Raw genomic sequence first — 24,853 nt, forward strand, 5'->3', positions numbered from 1 at the left:
AATAAAAAATTGGGGATTATATGGGTTGAAAATAATCTATTTTTGAATTGTGAATGTCTTTTAGTGAATGCGCGATAAGAAGTTTGTGCATATGTAATTATCGCAAATCAGAACCAGTCACAACTTAACATTTTTCGAAATTCTTTATCGCCATCTTCTTTAACTGGAAATATACTATTAAGAATGTTTTCGTTTTGCTTACGTCGCTTGCACAGCATCAACAGTTTTTTGCCTCTCCCGAACACTTGGTGTTTTTTGAGTTGTGACTGTTTTTGATTTGAAGTGCGATATGTACTTTCAGTCTTTGCATAGCGAACATGATTATGCATTTTTCGTTATCGTAAAATAAGTTCAATATTAAAACGCAAAATACAATTATTTATGTAGACATATCGTGTTTAAAGTATACAACTGCGTATCGTCGGTCTGCAAAACCTCGTAACTGATTTTTGCGCCAAAAAAAGATATTTGCTCATCGGAAGCTCTTGGCATCAACCCCTTATCCATTTATACTTAAATATCGATACTTAGATATAAGAACAGATAATTAGGGATAAAAGAGTGAACCGTTTTCAAATAGGACTAGCTTAACTCTCTCCTACAAAATCTTGACAACCTCACGTACGTGGCTTTGCATTTTCTTGATACGCGGTTTTGTCCTTTAAACGACGGTATGTATACGTGTAATCCAATAACCTTTGTTGATATCCTAATTTAATTATCAAAGGAATATTTTTATAAACAAAAGGTTTTTTTAATCCGTATCTATAAAAATTATGTGGTATGAACATATGTATGTATATAAAAATTTAAAAAACTTTTTATTCAAACATTCTACATATAAACAATTTTGCCTTAATCGCATATCGTAGATATTTAAATAAATCCTTTATTTAAAGCCATGTAATAAGTAGAATGTACTACGTGAAAATATACATATGTATTCCTTAGCAGGCTACTTCCGTCTAAGCTTTTAAGAATCTGGCGTGATGATCAAAATGCTCTCCAATGAACGTGGCAATGAAAAAGTAGCTGTGGTCGTAACCCTCGCGTTGCTTATAAACTAATTGCAAGTGTCTATTTTCAGCACCGGCATTCAAAAGATTCTCTGGCAGCAATTGCTTCTCTTTATAAAAATTATCCTCTGAACCTTGATCTACTAGAATTTCTAATGGTGTACCAGCATATACTGTTGCTAATTCGGTGGCATCCCACGCCTTCCATGACTCCTCATTGGCACCTAAATAGCCAGAGAATGCTTTCTTACCCCACGGGCATTGAACGGGGTTCGAGATGGGCGCGAAAGCAGACACAGATTGATAAATACCAGGATTCTTTAACGCACATATCAATGCACCATGGCCGCCCATGCTGTGGCCAAAAATACCACGTTTATTGGGCAGCACCGGCAAGTTGGTGTTCACTAGTTCCACTAATTCTTGTGTCACGTATGTGTACATCTTGTAATTTTTAGACCACGGCGCCTCAGTTGCGTCGACATAGAAACCAGCACCACTGCCAAAATCCCAATGATCATCCTCACCAGGAACATTTAATCCACGGGGAGATGTGTCAGGATTGACAACTACAATGCCATGTTTCGATGCATGTTGCTGAAAGCCAGACTTTTGTATAAAGTTGTCTTGGGTGCAAGTAAGACCACTCAAGAAGTATAAGACCGGGCATTCGTCATGATCTTCAACGGCCGTGGGTGGCATGTAGACACCAAACTTCATTTCGCAGCCCAGCACTTCCGAGGCGTGAGAATAAACACGCTGCTCTCCACCGAAACATTTAACACTGGATAGCAATTTCAGAGACATTTTGGACACTGAAAAGTAAACAGAAATGTGGTTAAACGCAAAAATAAAAGTTCCGCAGAGGATTTGCACTGACCTTGTACCTTTAAAAATCTAACTAGATTCATAAATTATCTCAATCGCCGGCTAAATGAACTTTTCGCAAAATGAATCAGATGAAACTTTAACGTGTTGCCAGAAGACATCAAACCTTTTTAGAGATAAGCGATAAGAACGTAAATCCAAAGATCGTAAATATACAAGTTTGGACTTTAAGGGCTAACTATGATATGAATAAGCAAGCGCAAAGAACGCAAATGCCGCTTTTCTTCTGTTTGCTGGCATTTTCCGCATTCGAGGGGAAAATCAAAAATGTGCCGCGGACAGAGTCAAAAGGGAGACGAACTCCTCATCTCAACCTTTCAGATACGGTCAAAATCGTCGCGGCACATTTTCAAAGTAACGAGTTGTCGCTGTTTATACATTTACGTTCTTTACATTTACGTTCTTTGGTTTGATGAAACATTCAAATAAATTGGAATGCAACCCTGCTATGAACGCACTCGCCATAACCGATTCATCTGGCATCATTCATCCAACGTAACAGCTGATTGGCGTGGACAAATTGCGGTGTGTAAACAAATTGTTTTATTTATAATTTCTTAACTATTTTGAAATAAAATAACAATGTCTGAGGATGCCAGTACTTCGAGCTTTGGGTTCAAGAAGCGAAATATTCGAAAGCAAGTTGCGCTACGCAGGAAGCAAAGTAGCAGCTCGGAGTCAGGTTAGTGGCCAACACCATATTCTGACAACCGACGTTGTCAAACGTTTGCTATTTAATTTATAGGCAAAAGCAGTGAAGGTGAAACAACCTCGGCAGTTGTGCGTGGGGAAAACCGTCGCAAGCGCGCCAACCCAAATTTTCAAAGCACTAAGCAATTGAGCTCTAAACGCGAGCGGAAAAACGATGCGTCCTCTGCTAGCGACAGTGAAGAGGATGATAACAAAGTTAGCGTCTCGTACAAGTCCAAGAAGAGTGCTTTGCCAAGCGGACCGCAAGATCAAGGAGCTACATCTATAAATGAAGCTGAGACAGCCCAAGATCGCGACGCGCAAGCATTGCACGAAAAAATGTTAAAAATTAACGAAGAGCTTGAGGGCAAAGCTGATGACAAAGTGTATCGCGGTCTTAATAACTATGCACAATACTACAAAAAAGAGGGCACAGCTCAGGGTAATGCAAGTTCAGGCATGGTGAGAAAGGGTCCTATACGTGCGCCGGCACATTTGCGTGCCACTGTACGATGGGATTACCAACCTGATATTTGTAAAGATTATAAAGAGACAGGCTTTTGCGGTTTTGGCGACAGCTGTAAATTCTTACATGATCGCAGCGATTACAAAGCGGGTTGGCAACTCGAGCTGGATCATGCTGCTCAACAGCGCGGTGAGGCAGAATCGGATGAAGATGATACCAAATATGAAATTCATTCAGATGAGGAAACATTGCCCTTCAGGTGTTTCATTTGTCGCAATAGCTTCGAAAATCCGGTGGTGACCAAGTGAGTTTAGCAAGACTTATTTTCCCATATAGGTACATACGTATAAATAATAATAAATATGCTTTCAGGTGTAAACATTATTTTTGCGAAAAATGTGCTTTAGAAAACTACAAAAAGTCACAGCGATGTTATCTTTGTTCACAACAAACCAATGGCATTTTTAATCCAGCTAAAGAGTTAATAGCTCGCTTGAAAAATGCTCCAGAAGGTGGCCAAGTTTTCTCATCGGACAGTGATTAGCTTGTAAGTTATAATCAGTTATATAAATAATTATGTAGTAATTATTTGTAGATAGCTAAGCGGCCGCTGTGGTGTAGTGGTTAGTAGTGCGCGCTACCTTTCCGCGGGGCCTGGGTTCAAGCCCGATTTCCGACCAAAAATAAAAAACAAACATTTTTTTCTATTAGCGGTCGCCGCTCAGCAGGAAATACCAAACCTCAGAGTGTATTTAAAACTGTAAGTCCCTCCGCTTTGTGTGCCAACATCAAGACGCACGCCAAACGGCCAATGAGTATGTATGAAAACAAAAGACTACTAGCATATTCATACATGATTTTAATTGAATAAAATAATTGCAATTTTTGAGTATTTCTAAGAAAGTTAGTGTTGTTAATGTATGTAATAGTGTAAAACATTCCACATATGCAATTTTGGGATGGTATCAGAATATATTTGAGTTTAATCTATTTTATCTAGGTATATACAAATCTAAAAAAGCGATATCTGGATGAATGAACTTGTTAACTAAAAAAAAAAAATTAAAAGTCATAAAGGGATGTTATAAAAACATATGCACGTAAGTCTCAAATGGTTTTGGGAAATACCGCAGTGGTGTCAGTTGACAGTTTTTATGTTACACCTTTACATTGTAAAACGCACTTTAATATAATAATACTAGCAGACCCGGCGAACTTCGTCCCGCCCAAAATTAATTTTTTGATTTTAAACATTTTGGTCCAACCTTTTCACCAACAGTTCACGTTCATGATTTTCAGTGACGCATTTATCATCTAATATTACGGTTTGGTGGTTATCAGAAAGCATATTTCCATTGCCATCTTTAATAACCTAGCAAAAGTGTATATGCATACAAAGCTACGTAATAGCTTCAGTACGGCACGCCACGCCCCTTTAAAAAATAGCCGCAACTTTCTCTAAAACTATGGGATTGCTTTCATATACATATCTCCATACCATGTTCGAGTACTCTACCATGAAAACTTTCAGAGATATGCAGTGTGAAAAATTCGGTTTGTACGGGAGGTGTCACGCGCCCTGCACGTAGCGGTATGAAATATACTTTACCACTTTATACTTTATACTTTAGTAGGAGTTCGACCACTAACACCGTGACACGAGATTTTTATATATTATAATAGCATTTCAAATTGAAAATTTTAATTCAAATGAGCTTTTTCTAGCTTTCAAGGCAACTGAAATTCATTAATGTCCATGGGGAGTCTTATCGACTGATAACTTTCCTTTCTCCATTCTTGAGGCTTTGTTACTCTCGTACTTTACGAGAAGCCCGTGGATCTCAACCCAAACCCAACCAAATGAGCTTAATATCATAATAATCCGATGAGGTCAATAGGGATGTCAAGCAATCCCTCACCGTTTTTTAACGAACCACCAGAGAGTCAAGAGCCTTTATAGCTGCTTGGCCGTTGGAATAGTTATTCACCACCTTGAAAAGCGTTGCATTAGTCAGCAACCAATCCGAAGCCTGAATTTCAGGTTGGGGGAGAGTTCTTCCACCTACCTTCCCACTAAGCTTCGATCTCTCCATAAATAGTACATTTACAGGACCATGATTCCAGATACTTCCAGTTCTCCCTCTCTGGGATATGGGTGGTGAAAGATCCCTTCGGACCCAAAATCGGTGCGCCATGTATAGGGCATTACACCAGACGAGTAAACCATAAAATAAAATTGGCTTGGTTATAGTTTCATAAAGGCAATAAACTAATTTCGGTAAGAGACCCCAGCGCTTGCCAATAGCCGCTATACAACAATAAAAGGCAACTGTTGCCTTCTTGACTCTTCTACGTTGGGTTTCAAAGAAAGCCGGGTTTGCTAGAGATCACACCGAACCCTCAGTTAAAAGCTCAGTTTTCAAACAAGTTCAGGTAACCCTGCATAACTGCAAACATTATTTCAAGAAGCTTTCCCTTTGTTCACCGTAATACCTCGTCAGCCACTTCCCTCCAGAGTCACCAAAAGGTCATTGACTCAGTAACCCAAAGCGACGGCGAAAGAGCCTTGCTCCTGCGGGGTACCTCTACTCACACATAGCCAGATTGAAGCGCTGCCCCACCCCGGCGCAACAGTTCTGTTGCAAATCGTGCGGTAAATAAACCTTACAAGGTCGGCTGCTACCCCTTGCCTGTTTAGGGAGGTTACAATAGCCTCAGGCAAGACCTTATTCAAAGCTCCCTCGATATCAAGGAAGATACCAACCGTGTATTCCTTATGCGAAAAAGACTTCAATACTATCAACGACCGTGCGTAGGGTCGTTTTATCGGACCTCTCCTTGCAGTAGGCAAGTATAGACGCTCCCTGAGAATCCCATTTCTTAGGTGCAGATAAATAAACCTCTTTAGCGTCTTCAAAAGACACGAGGGAACACTGATCGCCCTGAAGTCCCCGGATGATACATGAGGGACCTTACCCGCTTTGGAAGTAAAGGTAACTCTCACCTCCCTGCAAGACTCCACACAATGACACCTAGCTAGTCAGCTCTTGAAGGTAGGAATTAATCAGCGGCACGACACCTCCGCAGACTTTCGCAGTTGAGCTGGTGTTAAACCGTCCGGACCCGGCGCCTTGAAGGGCTTGAAAGAAACGATTGTCCACAGAAGACTTCTTCAGTCACAATATCCGTTGTTTTTTGCATGATTTTCAGCCTCTAAAAGGATTCGCTATAGATCCGGGTTGCATGTTAAGTGAACATCGAGGAGCATTCGGAGGGAGTCCTCACTGCTCCGCCCCAGGGGAGCAGGATACCCAAGGAGAACTCGCCTAAACCTCGAACATTCCTGGCTACCCTCCACGCTTTCACATAAGAGTCTCCATGAAGTTCGCAACATATAGACGCCAAGCCCAATACAGTGCCCAGTTGGCCCCTGGCTTATTGAAAAGGCCTCGGCTAGAGGTTCTAAGGTCAGTGAGCTCATCTGACCACCAGAACGGGTTGCTCTTTCCTCTGTTATGATTAAGGGGCAAGAGATTTCAATGGCCTTCTTACACGGCAATGTGAACTCACCGATTGATTCGTCACTTAAGCTTTCATTCTTGATTCCACCGCTCGCGTGCGCCACCGGAAGAATGTTCTGCAGGCTGCTGCAGTATACATAAGTCCCAGTTGGTTCCCCATAGATTTCTCCAAAGAGAATTGGATCTACCGATGATCAAAAAAGGAGTATTCGCTGAGAACTCTCCAGTCATAGATACAAGACACTAACCCGAAGATGACAGAGTGTTATCTAACACCTCTTCCTCGATAGCCGTTACAAAAGTAAAGTCATTACTCCCATTACATAAACCTAGATCTTCATTTAGTATAATGTTTATGAGTGACTAACCTCTATTGTTAATGTGATGATCGTATGATGGGAGTTGGCGTCGGACACAATAACGACACAAGTCTTCCTTCGTCTAGCTTCTGCTACAACATTCCTCAGCAATAATGGAGGTGGCTCCACCTCGACCTCATGTGCCATGTAAGCGGAGATCAACCATAGTTTTCCCTAAAGGTCGCCGTCACAATATCTCCATCATTGAAAAGAGGCAAGATAAATGCTTTAAGTTCTTTCCTAATGAGCATACAGGATAGAAGCTTATCGGCATCCAGCTGCACCACTAGTTTATAACTTTTCGTGCCGATACCAGAGACTTTTTTGTAGCTACCCAGTCACGGCTCCTGGATCAGGACTACATCGACCTGAACTTCCTCAAGTGGATTAGAAGATTGAAAACGCGGCCCTAGAGTGCTGAAGATTGATCTGAAGATCGCGATCAGAAGAAAGAAACCTTTCTTCTATCGCCCTGTCAAACAGGGGACCAACACTGATATCCGATCTTGTAGTCGAGAGAGGGCTAGCTGTACTGTCATAGTCCGACGTGACGGATTCGACCTCCGTGCTCACGAGGGCATCTTCTGCCTCGGGCGCTTCACCAAATGGCCTAGCCGAAAATGGCGCGCCATGCCCTTTGGAATCAGTCTGACAGACTGTAATGGCTACCTTCTCGAACCCATAAGTGATGACGTCCTGTGTTTCGGCGGGGGCCCGAGGGACTTTGCATTGAGCAGCACCAGCGCTTCCAGATAGGATCCTTCTGACCCCTCGACCCGAATAACTTTTCAGTTGTGAGTACAATATTGGTGGCCATGCGACGGTCAGCGGGCGCTCTATTGAGCAGCACAGTGCGCCGTTTAGGCCTGTCGAAGGAATCCCCCATAGCCCTGACTGAAGGCCTTTTGCTGAATCAGCCACAGTGTCTAGCCCCCTCTTGTCCGGAGCCGCAGTCGATTCCGTTCGTGACCCATCGCCTATAATGGCTACTGCCGATTCCGCCCAAGCCAAGATTAATGATTCGACTAAGCCAACGAACCAACGGCAAGATGCCTTGCCAAGCGGAGGTAACACAGTGGGACAAAAACAAAAAAAAAATGGGCCAGTTATATTAAAACTGTGGTTTTGGTTTTTCTCTCTGACTTAAAAATTTCAAAGACATGATTAATTCAAGAGATTATTTAAAAAATTCAGTGCGAAGTAAAAGAAAAATATGGGTATCAAATAAAATCCTGTAGAATGAAAAAAAAAGATTACATTTTTGGGGTACAAGGACGAACAGGTTTTAAAAAGACCCTATATATTTTTTTCGGATGCCTCTTCATGGTATTTTTGAAGTTTAAATGAGTTTCTTTTAATTTGAAAATCTAAATTGGACACATTTGTAAATATATTTCACGAAAAACTATGTTTCTACAAATTTCGCATCAGCACTCGAATTATTTTATACACTTTTTCTTGTAGCTGTAATCATAAAGTATGGAATTTAACACACGTTGTCGGTATTAATGCATAGTGTAAATACAGTGACTCAAACAAATGACCCTGTGTTTATTTTCTTGAAATATTTATAATGTTTTTCGAGCTAATCTTTTTTTGTAATTTTTGTATAAAAATATCGTCTAAGCTTTAACCAAAACCGTGTAAATCACAGTTTCAAACTTTACACAAAATTTAGAAAAATTCAAATTGTTCTCATCAAAATTTCAACTTTTTATTCTGAATTTTTAGAAAATTTTAGGGTATGCAGTTTTATAGCCAATAAAATTTTAGAATTATTTTGCTGGTGACGGATTTTTGCACTTTTTTTCATATAAGTATGAATTTCTTATGAAATAAAACGCGGGAGACCGTCAACAACAAAATTTCAAAGTACCAACGAAAGTTTTTGTAAATTGCGCTTGTTATATTAAAAACGCCGGAAAAAAAGCCTCAAAAAAAAATGAACGCGATTTTTTAGCCGTTTGAAACTTGCACTTCATTAGACTAAAATTGTATGGGCTGTACAACTGCCCATTCAGAATAAAAAGTTGAAATTTTGAAGAAAATTTGTTGAATTTTCCTAAATTTTGTATTAAGTTTCAAACTTTACACGGTTTTGTTTAAAGCTTAAACGATACTTTTATACAAAAAAAAAACAAAAAAAATTTAGCTCGAAAAACATTACGAATATTTGAAGGAAATCAACACGTGTTAATTTTTTGAGTAACGGTATGTATGTACATATATGTTTGTACATAATCACCGCATGCCACATGCCAGTCTTAATTTTTCGCGTAATCTCCAATTCGGATTCGTAATGCAATTTAATGGCTAGATTTCAGTTGCGTTGCGTTGCCGACATTAAACTCTACAAATTCCGACCCAATGTCGGCAGTAAGACAAATTTAGTTATTCAATCTATTCAATCCTCAATTGATAGCATCGCTGGTGGCAAGTCACTTAAATAGCAGTGAATACAAATACAAAGACGCAAGCATGGCGGTCGCGCTGTGTTCGTAAATATGTCTGAGATAGCAATGTACTTATCCTGCAGGATGCATAAGGAGTTATTGGAAGTGCATTCATATAGTGTTTGTTTGTATGTAAATACATTCTATTTACAATTGTTCGCATTTGGTTCGCAGTTGTCGTTGGAGATTTACGCATCGTTGCAGCAGCTGTTCCTCTCGCTACATTTGTTATTGGCTTTAAAGGAAGCTGCCTCAATTGCCTTAAAGAGTGTGTCTTTGAAACCCTCAGCGCAATGAAAATGAAATTCACTGCTGAGAACTGTGCAATGCATTCCATTATTCTGCACAAAACCGTGATCGAAGCGAAGAAGTCATCTAAAATGCCAGTCGCCTAGGTCAGATATGCTGTCCAACATACCTTAGCAAAAGTAGAAGAGTCGCATGCATTCTTCATGGACATACCTAGGTGGTATGTGTGTATGTGCACATTGACATTTTGTGGGGGTAGGGCAAAAGTGAAATGCTCTTGCAATACAAATCATACACGTATTGCGTACATTTGCAGCATAGAAACAGATACAGAAACAGAAACAGAAATAGACAGATGCCAAGTCTAATAAACGAATCGACAGACAAGCAGCAAAAACGAGAAGTCAACAGCAATAAAAAAGAGGAAAAAAAAGCGAGCAATATTGGATATCAGGTTGTATGGCAATAACGAAGAATTGCAGTGCAGTTTGTGTTATCGATGCATAGCAGACGCATGCTTGCACATACGAGTACACAATGAAATCTTATAAGCGCTGCTGTGATTGTGTTTGTGTGTGAGAGTGTGACTGCAAGTTGATATCATTCGTGGAAATAGCTTTAGGGCACATCCATCCTGCATGCTTCTGCAACAAAGTAGCCCAAGCGATGAAATTCCATGAAGCAAAAACCTGCGTACATGTGTGCGGGATCAACGGCTGCGGCCAGGCAGTTAGTTGTACAGTGCGCAAACTAGCGCAGAATTAGGCCATTCGGGGTCGGCTCTAGTTCACTTACGGTTGAATGGACCCAATTAGCGCTTGTGGCGATATTTTGAAACGCTTTCCTTTAACCTGCCAACCATTTCGCTTCATCGCCAATTCTGATAATACGAGTGTATGTTAGGGAGCACTAAGAGATCACCCTTAAAGTTTGCATTTTTTAGCGTTCTTGTTTCTGGTACCGGCTGTCCACCCTGGCTGGATATTCGCAGAAGACACTAACGATTGTTTTATTGGTATTCCCGATATCGCAGTTGGGGGCAGTCTACTACTGGGTGATTTCCTATAAAGTTGGAAGTTAGTCTTAGCCTTTCTTGACCTATGTATATTTGGAAGATTTATGTTTTTTATTTGCCGCATTTCAGCCAGATCAGCTTTGCTATTTTGGAGATCGGTGTAATGCTTCATCTTTGTTAAGCCATTTTTTCTTTTGGTTCCTCTTAGTGGACTGATCACTGTTTCTGCAACGGATGCATCAGAAGGGGCTCCAGCTCTCGCAAGGATAGTCAGTTATCTCGTCGCCTCAAATGTTTCCACCGGAAACGCATCCGATGGCTGATCTCAGCACCATCTTGCAATTCCTAACTGACTTGGAGTTTGACTATCTGCAGAGATACATGTTTTGTTTTTACATTTTACTTCTACTCTTTAATACACCACAAGCCCTCTAAAATTTCAATAATTTCGCATGAAAGGGATCGCCGAAATTGCGTTGCCGTAGCGGGAGAGAGTTGTAATGATATTCAATGCATCGGAAAACACCTTTCCGAACGGTCGGGATCGACGGAGATGAAATTCACTGCCCTATTCTCCCTCTTAGCTAGAGTTGTTATTTTGTAATCCGCCTCTATTATCAATCCTCACAATTTTTCTAAAATTCTATTGTGATCCAATTGCACCTGACCCGAGAAACCCAAAACCCGCAGCCTTCAAAGATCTACAAACGAGGAGGTCTTAGCGTTATTCGGTTTCTACTTAAGCAATAATTTTCTAGAAATTAAATGAAATAGAAAAAAAAGTTAAAGGATTAAATAGTTTTCTAATCACTAAATTAAATAGAAAAAAACAATAGATAAAATCTGAAAATTAAAAAAAGAAAAAATGAAGGAGTTTCTAAAAATTAAATAAAATTTAAATATATGTTTCTTTTCAAAGTAAGAAATCGAAAATTAACAGAAAAAACTTAGAAAAAAAGAAAATAAAAATCAAAACAAGATAAAATATAAGTTTCTAAAAACTAAATGAAATTATAGAAATATATTTTTCTTTTTAAAACGATAAAATCTAAACATTAAATTAAAAAATGAAAAAAAAATAAAAAGTGCAAAATGATATCTTTGTTTTAAATTAAAAATTTAAATTAACAGAAACAAAATTTATTTTTACCTTAAATTCCTTTCGTGAAACCGACAGTAAAGCAATAAAATTTAAAAGTAGAAGAATATTTAAAATAAAAAATATAAAGATAAATAAATTAAAAATAAGGAAAAAATCCGCTGACCGAGGAGTCGAACCTCGTGTCTCTCGAATGGCACGCCAGTGCTTTGCCCACTCGGTCATTGCGACTGTTGGATAAGCGCGGGCGAAATATTGGTTCGGGTACTTCAACTAAATCAAAAGCGCCACCAGAGTTGCCATTCCAATACATTGAGAAGTGGCCACGTCCTCGACATAGGGTCAACAGCAGAATTTGTCCGCTGTCCGTTGTTAAGGGCGTTTTTTTTCATTTTCAGACAGCATCCTTCCGAGTTGATGTTAACTTCTCGACAAAAGCATCTTGATGTAGGTCGTTCCAAAATATAGGAGTTCTGGCACCAGAGCAAACGAGAAAAATTACAGGCTGCAGGTGGCGTTGTGGTTTTTATCTAAGGTTTGGCGTTAGATCTGGTGAAATCATATATTATTTACATGCTCTCGGCCTGTTGTTCCGTTTTTATTCTAGATTGAGCAGCACTTTAGAACTTATGAAAAGTAGCAAGTGTGGAAAAACTTCCAAAATACCGACCACATCTCCTGCTGGGATAGGACTTATATTCCTTTAAGTGTGCATCTTTGGTAAGTGTATTTATATAATAAATGTGCGCATACATATCTATACATATACATTCTTGCAGTTAAGTCTCCACGTACATACGTATGTGTGTTTGTGTCTTAAAGCTGTGTTGGTTTAAAACCAACATTTGATTCTATTTTTGCTGTAGCTAATGCGGCCGAAATCCTTAAGGATGATATCTATCAGCGCAGCAATGTCATTCCAGTCGTCTTCCTGCCATATGCTCCACTTGCTCGCCATTGGCATGAAGAACAATGCGAGTTGTATTTGTTGTGTTTTTTGTCGGTTACACACTGCTTGCTGACTGTTGTATTTACTCTTTGCTTGTTACCTAGGCTACGATGATACTTTTGTAGCTGTCTTACCAGCTATTGGGCATTTAAGGCTCAAAGATGTCAGTATAAGACTTTCACTTCCTGATTTCGTTCCTTTGATGTGTGTTGACAAGAGAGAAAAAAGCTAAAGAAGATATTAATGATCAAATGGATGGGAGAAATTTCTGCAAAATGATTTTATATATTTGATATTATACTGCAAGTATTTCCAAGTAAATGCCATTTAAATTATCACATTACTGGCATTACTTAGTAGAAGCCAACTTAAAATTCAAACACAAGCATTGGCGCAGGATAACGGTGACTTTGTGGTTGATTGCCAAAGCCAAAGGTATATCACTTGGTCATTTTACAACAGAACATGTCATTTCCCTCACATAGCCAAGGAGAAGTGCTCCTCTGTTTTGTTATTGCGCAGTAAGCTTGCGTTTCAGCATATTCATTCTTTCAACTTAATCCAAGCTCTGCTTTGGCAAATGTCCAGGCTATTTGAATGCCAAACATAAACTCACTTTTTAACTCACTCTCGCTTCGTTGATAACTAGTATTGCACAATAGGTGTATTCTCTAAGTCTTGCAATGCCCTTGCACGGTTGGAAAGTTTTCCATAGGAAAACTGGTTATACCGCGAAATCCGTGCGACGTGCAAGACTTAGAGAATACCCCCGATTTTATTTTTCGATTTTCTCTTTTTCAATGAAAAATTAGAATTATGCAGTATGCTGGAGAAGGACCTCGATTATGAGAATTAGTAAAATTGACTTAGCTGTGCAGCTCATTTGTCTAGCAGAAAAAGCTTGGCCATAAAAATTTTTCCTTCAAAGCAAATAGGGATTGTTCGCTGAGTTTGGAACCCACAACTTAACAACTTCTTCGAGTGAAAGGATAATGTTCCCTAAACCGAACATTAATTTTCGCACGGTAACACAAACCCAAACGCCAATTAGAATCAGTAAGCGAATCCAACCTCCTTTCCCTTTGGCCACTCCAGCACAGAGGAGGTCATCCCTTACCTCTATAACCACAAGCGTGAACCGCATCGAATACATGCAGCCTAGCCGCTGTACGTTGATTCTCTGCACTATGTCTATGTCGTTGGTAAGCTCACATCTACAGTTTATCGTTCCTTCGTCTGTGGTAGCTGTCGCCCCAACTACGCGAAGCATCATAGACCTTCCGCAGAATCTTTATCCCGAACCCTGTCCACGTAAATTATATCCTTCGTTCGTCGACAAAAGGATTTTACTTCTCAATCACATACCCAGTCCAAAGTAGAATTAGCAAGAGTGAGTCTCCTCTGGATTGCAATGCTGACATTTTTATCAGCGTTAATGCCTCCGTAACCAACTTAGAAAAAAAACAGAACAGACCTTGTGGTTGATAGCGATGCCGTCTTGTAAGAAATCTTCCCAACATTAAATAAAAAAATCACATGAAAAGGAGTCGTCCTGTTTGAAATCTGGCATGGTATCAAACAGGTCGGAGATGTAGTTTCCGATTATGACGGAGTTGGTGGTTTATTGGCCAACGTCATATTACACCGCCGTATCAGTTTCGCGGGGATACCAAATATTGGCATAAACGCAATTTCTTTCGTGCGGTGCTATGATGAATACTTGGTCTATGGGGCAGATACGAGATCTAAGCACTGGTAGGGCCCAATCATTCGTTCACGCCAGGCTTCGGCCTTTCGCATGATAAGACTTTGCTGACTTTATTCAGAAGACCGATCCCAAGTTAGTTGGCCGTATATGGCAGAATCATCCTTCTTGTGTATTGGGCTTGTACCCTTGGCTTCCAGTCGTCAGGCATGCTCTCGTGTGACCATATTCAGCATACGAAGAAACGAATGCGCCTTATCAATTCCTTGCCGCCATTTTTGAAGTGTTACTTCTTTTCCCTCGGTTGGGTGTAAGCAGATCCAAACATCGATGTAACGAAAAAGCGACAGCAAAATAGGGGATGGCGAGGTTGGCTGGGAACGATTAAGATTAATATTAAGACTACGATTGAGATTCAGATTTCAGCGACGATGTGTGAGAGATACGCCCTTTCCACACTATACTCTAACGATATATTTATACAAACATTTCGGCGAATTTTGAGAGAAAACAAAGACATCAACAGAAAGTTGGACATTAGCCAAATTGTTGTGTGCAAACTTCGTCACAGAACTCACTCAACGGAACGACACCAATATTGAAACTACAAAAACAACAACAGACATAGAATAATAACAACTTTCAAAACTAAACAGTTCACCAAAGAACAATTTATAAAGTAAAGAAACACGGCAGCGAGCAAGTGGCAATAGGATTAAGGACAACAAAGCGGCCGCAAAAATATTTCTAACAAACATGTCAAAAAAAAAAGAAAAGCTGTCAGTGTAACACTAAATTGCGGCGCGGCGACCTCCTCAACCGCCGACAACGCCGCAATCGGTCGGTTGTCTACAAGTAGACGGCGCAAAGATCCTCCTAGTTATGTTGTCTGTCTGCCGCAGCAACAACTTTGGACTTATGGCCTTTAATGTTGTTGTTATTTTTGGTGCAATTACAATCACCGTCTCAGTCTCAGTTTCAGTTGCAGTTTCAGTTCTTGCTCTATATGCATTTGTTGTTGGCTGTTTCAACTCGTATCTCCAGTGGGAATCAAAAGTCACTCCGGCACTTGTTTAGCTGTTTTTCGTTTTTCGTTTATTGTTTAGTTTCCGTTGTTTTTGTAAATGTCTTCTCCTGCATGTTTGTCACAATGCCGCTACTCGTGAATTCTAATGCTTTTAGGTCGGTAGGGCGTTTGCATGTTTGAAGGTACATAAACCCAAATCTGAAGTGTTATCCTTCGTTCTCTTTGCTTCCTTGGCTCTGCTCAGCAAGCAGCTCGTTTGTTGTGTTGTTTCGGGGCTACTCCGTCATTTGTCTATGCATTGAGCAACCTTTTCATATTTTTGTTAGTTTGACACTGTTTCTCTTTGCTTTCCGGTGTCAACCTACTGTTTGCATTGGCTTTCATAAAAATAAAATTTGCATGCCACAATATCCATATTTTGGCTTTGCACGGAAGTTTGTTTCACTCGCTGTTCATTCGGCCGGCCTGTATGTATTTCAACTTTTTCAGCCGGCAAAACCATGTGGGAGGGATAGCGCTTTTTAGTGCTTCACTTCACTTGCCTATTGTTTGAGGAGAAGTTTTCAGAATAATTCAATGCACCAATTTAAACTTTGTGGTTAACCTTGGTTGATTTAAATAAATAAAAAAAAAATATCTCATTGGCTGTGCTTCTGTGCGTCTTCAGTAGAGAGGGATTAATTTGATTTAGGAAATAGAACTTTTTGAAATTACACTCACAAGCTCATAATCAATCGTTTTTTAAGAATAGATCGGAACATCGAGAAAGCACCGATATTTGTTTTATTTTCGCTTGAAGATCTCAAAACTAAACTGATTTACCGAACGATACCCATTTCAAATTCGATTGTGACCTTATCGTTCATTTTAAAGCGCATTCGCAAAACATTCGTATCATTTGATGCGAATGCGAATGTCGAATACGAATGTGTAAAATGATGCGAATATCACTCGCATAACGAATGCGAATGCAAATATTCGCAACATCCCTGGTCTGTACTACTGAGGACAAGCATATGCATGTGTTTGTTACACATACAGTGGCCTGTTAGTGTTCCACAGATTGTTTTTAGGTTTTTCCTACTTAGCATGAGTCATTTCTTTGAGTGATGGCGTCCCTATAAATTTTCTCAATGACTAGTTGTTTAGGTCCCTCTTGATATCATTGGGCCCAACAAAAGGGTGTGTCTGCCGATTTTTTAGCTTGCAAATCCGCTTTTTTATTGCCATCATGACTAGGCACCCAGATTAAGGAGAGACCCTATTTTAGGCAGCTAGGCTATTGAGTGCTCTATGGCTGCTGGAACTTGTTTCAATAGTTTACCCAGGTTAATTAATCGGCGAAGTACTTAACAAAGTAACATTATGGACTTCTGAAGCGGCTACCACTTTATTCCCCTTCATAAAAAAGGTAAAGTTTTAGAGCTAAAGAGGCGAGCATTTCTCTCCAATCTTACGAAATGGAGCTCACATCTGTATTCATCCCAAGTAAAGGTTGCAAAAGGTCCTGATACCCATGATTATTACATTTGTATGTAGGGCTCCAATCTGGTTCGGCGGAGAATCATTGAAATTAACTGGCAGAGCCAGATGCTTCCTACTCTGTAGTTTTAGCTTTGAGTTTAAAACTGTAAAGTTATTATTTGTTTTTTTTTTTGTTATTTTATGGTCTTATATTCAACAATTTTTATTGAGCTCGAGGCCGTTTTTACATGAAAAACTATATGACTGTAAAGTTATTGGAAATATACTGTGATTGTCCAATTTAAACTCGAATAACTAGCCAGTAAGGCAAAGATCTTTCGACTTAAAATTGAAATTCCCCTTCTCAACCCCCAAAATAAAGTACGACGTTTTGGGAATCATGTAACTATATCTATATTGAACTCCTATTCCATCGAAATACATCCAGGGAATGTTAGCAAAATAAACTGAATGAAATTACAGCTGATACTGACAGAATATTATGGCCGCCTAAGAAGCAATGCTTGCCGAATTAACAAATTCAATGCAAATAGAATGGCAAGTAATTCCACCGAAATATAGGAGTGTGAATAGGGGTGTAAATGCTGAAAGTAATTATTATTGCTGTTTCATTTGTTACTACCACTATTCCAGCAAAAGCAGATTTCTACAAAACATGCCATATTCCGAGGAATAAACATTCTCTTTCTTAAGCAAATTAAATTCTTACTACCACTAAAACAATTTAAATATAACTGTGTGCATAACACCTTTGACATGAAATAATAAAAGTAAATAACAAGATTTAACTTCCGGCAAATGCAGCCCGCAAATTCTGTGCCGACAACAGTTGGCCGAAATGGCTGGCCTGTACGAAAGTAATAGAAAGCTCAAACTGTATCGTCAATCTGACACGAAAATAACAATAACGATAAGTTACAAGAGTTAAAACAAAAAAAAAAAAACAACAACAACAATACAAATTTATGTGCGTATGTTGGACAACTGTTTGTTCGACTACGGATGGACTTAACGGTAATTGACACAATAAATGACAAGTTGATCCGCTGCTGCCAAATAGAGAGTGCAGAGCAGCGCAGGAGGAACGGCGCGGCATTCAGAATATGAGCAAGGGATTGCAGTGCGTAGCAACAGCAACAGCCACAGCTAGGCAAGCGAAAGTTGACGATGGCCTGGAATGCGTCTAATAAAGCAAACGGCCTTAAGCTGTACGTTGACGCATGCACAGAATCAACGAAGGAAAGGAAATGGTGGAAAGGTATGGAAGCGTTGAGCTCTTGAAACGTGTTGCATTAACACACAAATGTGGCTTGGATTGCTTGCACAGCCGCTGAGGTGGGTAAACTTCGGTCTGGTCAGGTAAGCAACTTTGCTAGTGAACAACCAATGAAACGAAAGCAAGTTTAGTGCGTCGTCATGTATGTTTGTATGTATGTATGTACATATATTGTTTAACTTAAAGTAAACTACAAGAAAAGTTAATCGCTTTGCATTTCTTGATTGTTTCTGTTGGTGCAACATGGCGTTTAATCTAATCGAGCGAAAATAGTTACGAAAATGCTTTTATTTTAGTTTATTAATGAAAGTTGTTCCATCACTTTTGATAGAGTCAATGCTTTTCATTACATTTATGTATCTGTGGTGAGAAGCACACATACATACGTACATACATAAGGGCGTAGCTGTTTTATTTAGTATAGAAAGCCTTTCTTCTCCTTATTGGTGTTCGCGCAATCTGGATTGTGTGTACGGTGACCATCCGTCCTTTATTTAAAAGAAAAGTCCTTTATTTAACCCTTTGTCCTTTACTTCTTAAACTGTCCTTTAAATGAGCTCTGAATTTTTCAGAGGTCTATTTTTAAAACAGGGAATTTGAAAAAAGCAAAATGTCCCTTATAAAATATAATGAAAACCTTCGCCAGTTCCTTTCGCACCTCACTTAAGGTGTTGTATTTAATCGGAAATCCTTGTACAATCTATAAGTCACGAACCACTATTACCACTGATAGGGGAAATTTATATAATTGAAAAAATTAACTAATATGTAGACACTTTCCCAGAAAAATTGATATGCTTTGAGTAAAATGCATTAGGGGTATTCTCGAAGTCTTGCACGATGCACGGATTGCACGAAATGCAAAAATACTATTCCAAATTTCGAAGAGTACGAGAACACCCCATTGCAAAGTGGTAGCATGCATGGGGAGCAAGCAGCGAAATTATGTATCAAATACAATAACAAGAGACAGCAAAAAAAAATTAAGTGAGCGAGATGAGAGGAATGAGAGAAATATGTAGCAATTCCAACAACAAAACAACTAGCACAGGGTCGCTATTATCTTGCTATGCTATTTTGCAAAATATATACATGGGTTTCGACGTTGCATATTTTGCAGCGATAGGAAATGTTGTTTCCCATGAATTTTCTTGTTGTGTGTTTGCAATTTATGCAATCCGTGCAATCCGTGCTACGTGCAATGGCTTTGCAAGATTTGGAGAATACCCCTATTGTTTTCAGAAGCACAGGGAAAGTTGTGCCCAGGATCGTGTTGTACGCTGAGTTTCTAGTTCCACTGCAAAAGGACAATAAACTCCCGCTGGCTTCGGCCTGTAGTATGAATTATGATAAACGTATTTTGGTAGCAAAGGATGGCGAAGTCCTTCATAAGGATTTGGTTTCATTTTTCGGAATCGGTTAAAATCCGGTTATAGCACCTTGCGGAAAGGGGACTTGTACAATTAAATAATATAATTAAGCTAACTATATTTGGTTCAATAAGCGGAAATGTCAGTCTTCCTTCACCAACACCTTCGACAACAGAGAGAGGCTCATCGACTTCGCCGCTTCACGAAACTTGGCAGTTATTCTGTAATGCCATGTACAAGCATAGAAACATAGAAGAACCAACTTGATAACGTTGTGATAGGCGCGATGAAAGTTCGACATCGAAAAGCTACAGTCACAAGCGACTACCGAGAACTTTCGCTAACGAATCTTCATGCAGCTTAAACAAGCAACTTCTCACCGACCGGATAAAAATGAGCTCTGTGAATCGATTACCCAATCTGTGGTTGCCTACTTTCACCCGCACAGGAACAGCTGGTATAAACAAAAAGTACCGTGCAGCTACCACAGAGAAATACCCATTATTAAAAGCTACCCTGCAGCCAATTCCGACGAGCGCGACAATAAGGCGGTACCAGAAAAAAAGGACGAAAGAGGGGAGTATTTTTAAAAAGAAGAAAAGAGTGGCATGAATTGCCTAAGAGGCATCACTACGTCGTGAATATTTGATCAGAAAATGAGAATAGGCGCGTCTGACGAAAAAATAACACTGCGCTTGCTTCAATGTCTCTACGCAGAAAAACGCAGGCCTCATGTGGAAATGAGGAGCATAGTTATGAACTCGGCTACGCAAACATTTTTTTACTTACAATAAATTTTTTTAAATGCGACATTGTCTTGTAATCCTCTGGATGTTCATACTTAGAGTACCTAACTTGAACTATAGCATTCGCACATTAAGTTAAACTTTTGGCAAATAAAATTAAACTCTGGGCAAATGGATTTAAACTTTCAGCGAATAGATTTAACCTTTGGGCAAATAAGAATAAGAAGTCTGATGAGGAAATGTGGTGATTTCCGAAATAGCTATTACTTCTACAATTTTTTCAAATTATTGTTGCTTTTCCATAATAAGTTTTTCATTAAAAACGGCCTCAAGCTCAATAAAAATTGTTGAATATAATGGCTGCATTTCTTTATTCATTCTGAACATTTGGAATAAACTTTTTTGTTTATTTATTCTTTAGAACGTTCCTGATGATATGTTGACGTATATTTCAAACGCATTCTGTTTATTCCGGCTGTGAAATGGGATTATCCGGAATGTATAAAGAAACGCAGCCAATAAGTTTTCATTCTATTTTTATTTGACAATACTGTCAATTGCAAAGTGCCCAGCAGTCAGGGCGTCAGTTTGAACGGCGATTATAAAAACAAAAAAAGTTTTTTTTTTTTTATCGGAAGCGGGAGTGAAACTAAGAGCGGACCTCGGAGCGAAATAAAATTCTGGGGCAGAGCGATGAAATTAAACCTTTACTCCGAAGGTCTACATACAACATCCCCAAGCCAGCTAAAAGAGTTGTAGGTATTTTTATGCGCTTAACTACGTCCATGTCCATAAGAAGATCATTCATTTCGTCATGTCGACTCAGAATCATTAAAATCCATATTTGTCTTCTACGGCTTGAGTATGGCTTTAAGAAAAACGTTACTGGTTTGAGTCGATTTCGCTGTAGTCAAATTTAGAACTGGCTTCATTTGATGGAGCAAAGGAGATGTGATTGAAATATATATTGAAAATATTACAAATACATACATATTTACGTACATAAGTATATGTGGATGTAGAAACACTTGAATTCGCTTGCTTGAATACTTAAAATTCCTACATTTCATCAGCTTAAACAAATCCCCGCAGCATTCGCTCACTCTTTGCGCTGGTTTAACATTCAATTCCTTCATAAATCGCTTTAATAATCTTTATATATGTATATTTAATTTTTTTTTGTTCTTTCCGCTCTTTTGCATACGTCGCTTTCACTCTCCCTTTTATATCGTCCTAAAGGCCATTTACAATCCGCCACATTATCCGATGAACTATTCATAATTCGAAATGCCCAAAGTGGCATTCCAGCAACCTCAAGCACATTGTAATCGTTCCCACTATCGAGCGGAGCATCAGAAAACACCCAAGGCAAAAAATTCGCAAATCTAAGTGTGCGGCGCGGCTGTGGCTGCGACTTTGGTTTGGTTTGGTGAATTGTGCCACTGTGCTGTGGATTGTTATTGTTGTTGTTGCGCCGCTTGTGGGTGAACGGCGAATCGGGGTTCGGGGGCGAATCTTTTTCGACTGCTCTCTGCATGACCGCATCCTTTGTGTGCGCTAATCCAATATGGAAATATTTCTCCTTCTCAGCTGGGCTTCTTCAGTTTGCGTTGGGCTTTCTTTCTTCGATTGTCTGCTGTTGGTGCTGCTGCGGCGCTGCAACATTGTCAGAAATATGCAGTGTGCCAGCAAAAAGCAGTAACAGAAGCAGAAGCAAATATATGCAAAAGTATTTTTTACGCTTATTTATGCGGGTAGCCTTATGGCTTTGTGTGTGTGTGTGTGTAATATAATAGCGCTGAGCGCGTTTGTTTGCTGCCCGGCTATAGATTTGGCGTTTTTTTTGTTTGGCTATAAAAACCATTTTACTCCATTGTGGACGCCTTGCCGCTGCTGTTGCCATGCCCGTGCCTGCTTCTCCGCCTTTTCACTGGCGTTTGCCATTGTATGCCACCGCCTGAGCTGCCTTAAAGAGCTGCCAAACTGGGCGTTGCGCGCTTGAGCGTCCAATTTACAATTTTACGATTTACGATAAGATTGGTATGCACAAATCACCCTGTATTGCACATTGGCAACACTTACAGGCAATAAAGTGCACTTTTGAATTTTAAATATGCCTTTTGTATGGTCGCTGACCCATGGCTGGCTGGCTGGGCGGTGCGGCAGTTAGTCTCGTTCGGTGGCGCGTTGAAATGGATATTATGAGCGGAGGTAGGGGCGTTGCTGCTCTTAGTGGGCATTAAACACTATTGGGTTATTGAATTTATTATTGAAAGCGCACTCGTAAAAGGCGTTGAAAGGACCGCAAATAACGACGAATAAGAGCGAGGGCAGTTTAAAATTGGACTGGTACTTAAAATACTCGTCGTATGTATGTATGTATGAAGGATTAATTAAAAATTTGGAAAATCATAAATTTTACGCGATATTTAATTTATGTACATAAAAAGTTCTTTGAATTCCAAAAATGCTTACATACAAAGACGGATATTTTTAACGTAAATTAATTTTAGTCTTCTAAACAGTTTGGCGATTTTGAGGAAAGTGGCTCAAATTTGTTTATATTTTGTTCAGTGAACTATAAAAGAGGACAAAACGCATACTAGTGCGAAATAAAGTCAATTGACATTATTACCTTTTCAAAAGCGAAATAAGATCCGTTGACATTATTGCTCTTTGCAACCATTAAACACCGCGTCGCGCCCCGATTTCGCTGCCTCAAATATCCCTCGTATGTATGTATATTCGAGCTAGATGAATTTTTGTGAGAACAAAAGCTTAAAGAAAAATTATCCTGAGATACCATGCCGTAAAAATGCCATATGCCCGCATGACGAATGCATTCTGTGACTGCAACTTTATGCGTAGCTTCAACTCCCCCATTCGTTGCCTTGCCGCACTCGAATATTTATTTCCACTACAGCATGACCTCGTCGTAAAATGATTGTTTGCTTGCCCTTAGCTTGGATACTGTAAAAACATATACATATATACATATGTATGCATGTTGAGTTGCATTTATCTGAAAGCACAGTCACGCACCCTGCAAGCGCCTAAGTTGACGGCACAATGCTTATTCGGACACGTACAGTTTCTTTGAATACACTTTGCGTCTGTGCCCCATGACGTATACGCAATACGAATATTGAGAGGTTTTTTTGTTTTTACCAATTGAATAACGGATTTAAAATTGCATCAGCTTTGTGTGTGTGAGCGGAAAAGGGGTAGGGTGGCGCATTCAAACGTGCACTTATTAAGATTTACCTACACATGCTCGTACATGTTCATGAGTACATACATACATGTGTCGTAAATATACATGTATGTATATTAGGGTGGCCCTTAAAAAAAATGAAATTTTAATTATCACCCCCTCAGTCACTAATACAACGGTCAAAGATATCACATATAAATTTTAGTCCCGATTGGAGTCGGTTAAGGCTCAAAAAATTGAGACTCAAAAAATTTAAATAAATTTTTTTTTTCATCTTACCCTACTCAAATCGGGACCAAAATTTATATGTGACATCTTCGACGTTAGTAGTATCGATTTTGAGTATTAGATGAAAAAAATATTAATTTTAATTTTTTGAGTCTCCATAGAGAAAACTGAACTTTGACCCCTGTGCGACACGCCTAAACCGTCTCCGATCGGGACCAAAATTTTTGTGTGATATCTTTGACTATATTAGCATCGATGTGGGGGTTGACGTTTAGGAAATCTGATGTAATAATGTACTTAATACATTTAAGAACCACCCTAATGTATATATGAAATAGATCCAACCGGGGAAGCTTTGCACTTCACTTCAGTTTTTCACTTCAACTTTTTTTTTCCAATGTGGCCCAGCATTTTCATAGTTGCTTCAGTGAGCCATACACGCTGCTTTTAAATGCGAAAATCGCGCATCGATATTTTTGAAGTTATGATACCCATCTCGCAGATCTCAAGCAGCCTGCTCATTCTGTTCGGCAATGAATGCGCAAATTCTATTAATGTTTTGTTTGTATGTATTTATGTTTGCACACTTACCCTCGAACCATCGGCTTGCAGCCTGTATTGCCATGGCAGTTATTTCTTTTTTTTCGGTAAGTGTTTGTTGCTGCTGGTTGATTTCTGATTTCCTTTTCGCTTCGTTATTTCGGCTTTCATGTGTGGAAATGGGAAATTACTTGTTGTAAAGCCCCGATACTTACCGGCATTTTTTGTAGGTCTTAGGCAGTGGATTTGCTCTCATCCCTCTGTATTTCGTACACTTTACTTGTTTTGCGTTGTTGGATTTCATTTCACATGAAAATTTCTTTGTTTTGTTGGCGCTTCAGTAACGCCATTCAAGCATGCATGGTTTGTTGTTCATATAATGCTTTTATTGTTTTTTTTTTTTTTGTAATAAGATCTTCCCATGTAAAATTGGTTTTTAATTAAAATCGCAGCTCCTGTCGTTTTTACACATCTCTTAAAGTGTATAGTAAATATGTAAAGTGATTGAAAATTAATAAGTCCTTTTTACCCTTTCGCCTACAAGTATCTGGCAAAGT

The 24,853-nt window shown here is 39.3% G+C and overlaps 2 protein-coding genes across 6 annotated transcripts in view; one reads left to right on the plus strand and one right to left on the minus strand.

Moving 5' to 3' along the window:
* Positions 1 to 798: 798 nt before the first annotated feature.
* Positions 799 to 1,996, minus strand: LOC118736859 (S-formylglutathione hydrolase). 2 transcript variants are annotated; one of them, XM_036466944.1, is made up of 2 exons: positions 1,897 to 1,996; positions 799 to 1,831 (listed from the first exon to the last, which is right to left on the minus strand). In XM_036466944.1, exons 1-2 carry the CDS (start codon positions 1,925 to 1,927, stop codon positions 966 to 968), a joined length of 897 nt encoding a protein of 298 aa, XP_036322837.1. In that variant the 5' UTR covers positions 1,928 to 1,996; the 3' UTR covers positions 799 to 965. The 2 variants fall into 2 exon arrangements, with proteins under 2 accessions (XP_036322837.1, XP_036322847.1); XM_036466954.1 differs by having other exon boundaries at positions 1,904 to 1,967.
* Positions 1,997 to 2,377: 381 nt separating this feature from the next.
* Positions 2,378 to 24,853, plus strand: part of LOC118736867 (E3 ubiquitin-protein ligase RNF113A) — a 315,005-nt gene continuing 292,529 nt past the window's right edge. For 2 of the 4 annotated variants that reach the window (XM_036466977.1, XM_036466994.1), the window contains exons 1-3: positions 2,378 to 2,586; positions 2,650 to 3,364; positions 3,433 to 3,607. In XM_036466977.1, coding sequence (XP_036322870.1) covers positions 2,487 to 2,586; positions 2,650 to 3,364; positions 3,433 to 3,604 — 987 coding nt within the window. In that variant the 5' untranslated portion in view covers positions 2,378 to 2,486 and the 3' untranslated portion in view covers positions 3,605 to 3,607. Of the gene's footprint in view, positions 2,587 to 2,649; positions 3,365 to 3,432; positions 3,608 to 3,655; positions 3,964 to 24,853 lie in introns of those variants that run through there. The other 2 variants (XM_036466967.1, XM_036466985.1) reach the window with 2 other exon arrangements.

This window comes from Rhagoletis pomonella, unplaced genomic scaffold, assembly GCF_013731165.1.
Source record: "Rhagoletis pomonella isolate Grant_MI unplaced genomic scaffold, Rhpom_1.0 Rhpom_scaffold_00001, whole genome shotgun sequence".
Classification (NCBI taxonomy): Eukaryota; Metazoa; Arthropoda; class Insecta; order Diptera; family Tephritidae; genus Rhagoletis; species Rhagoletis pomonella.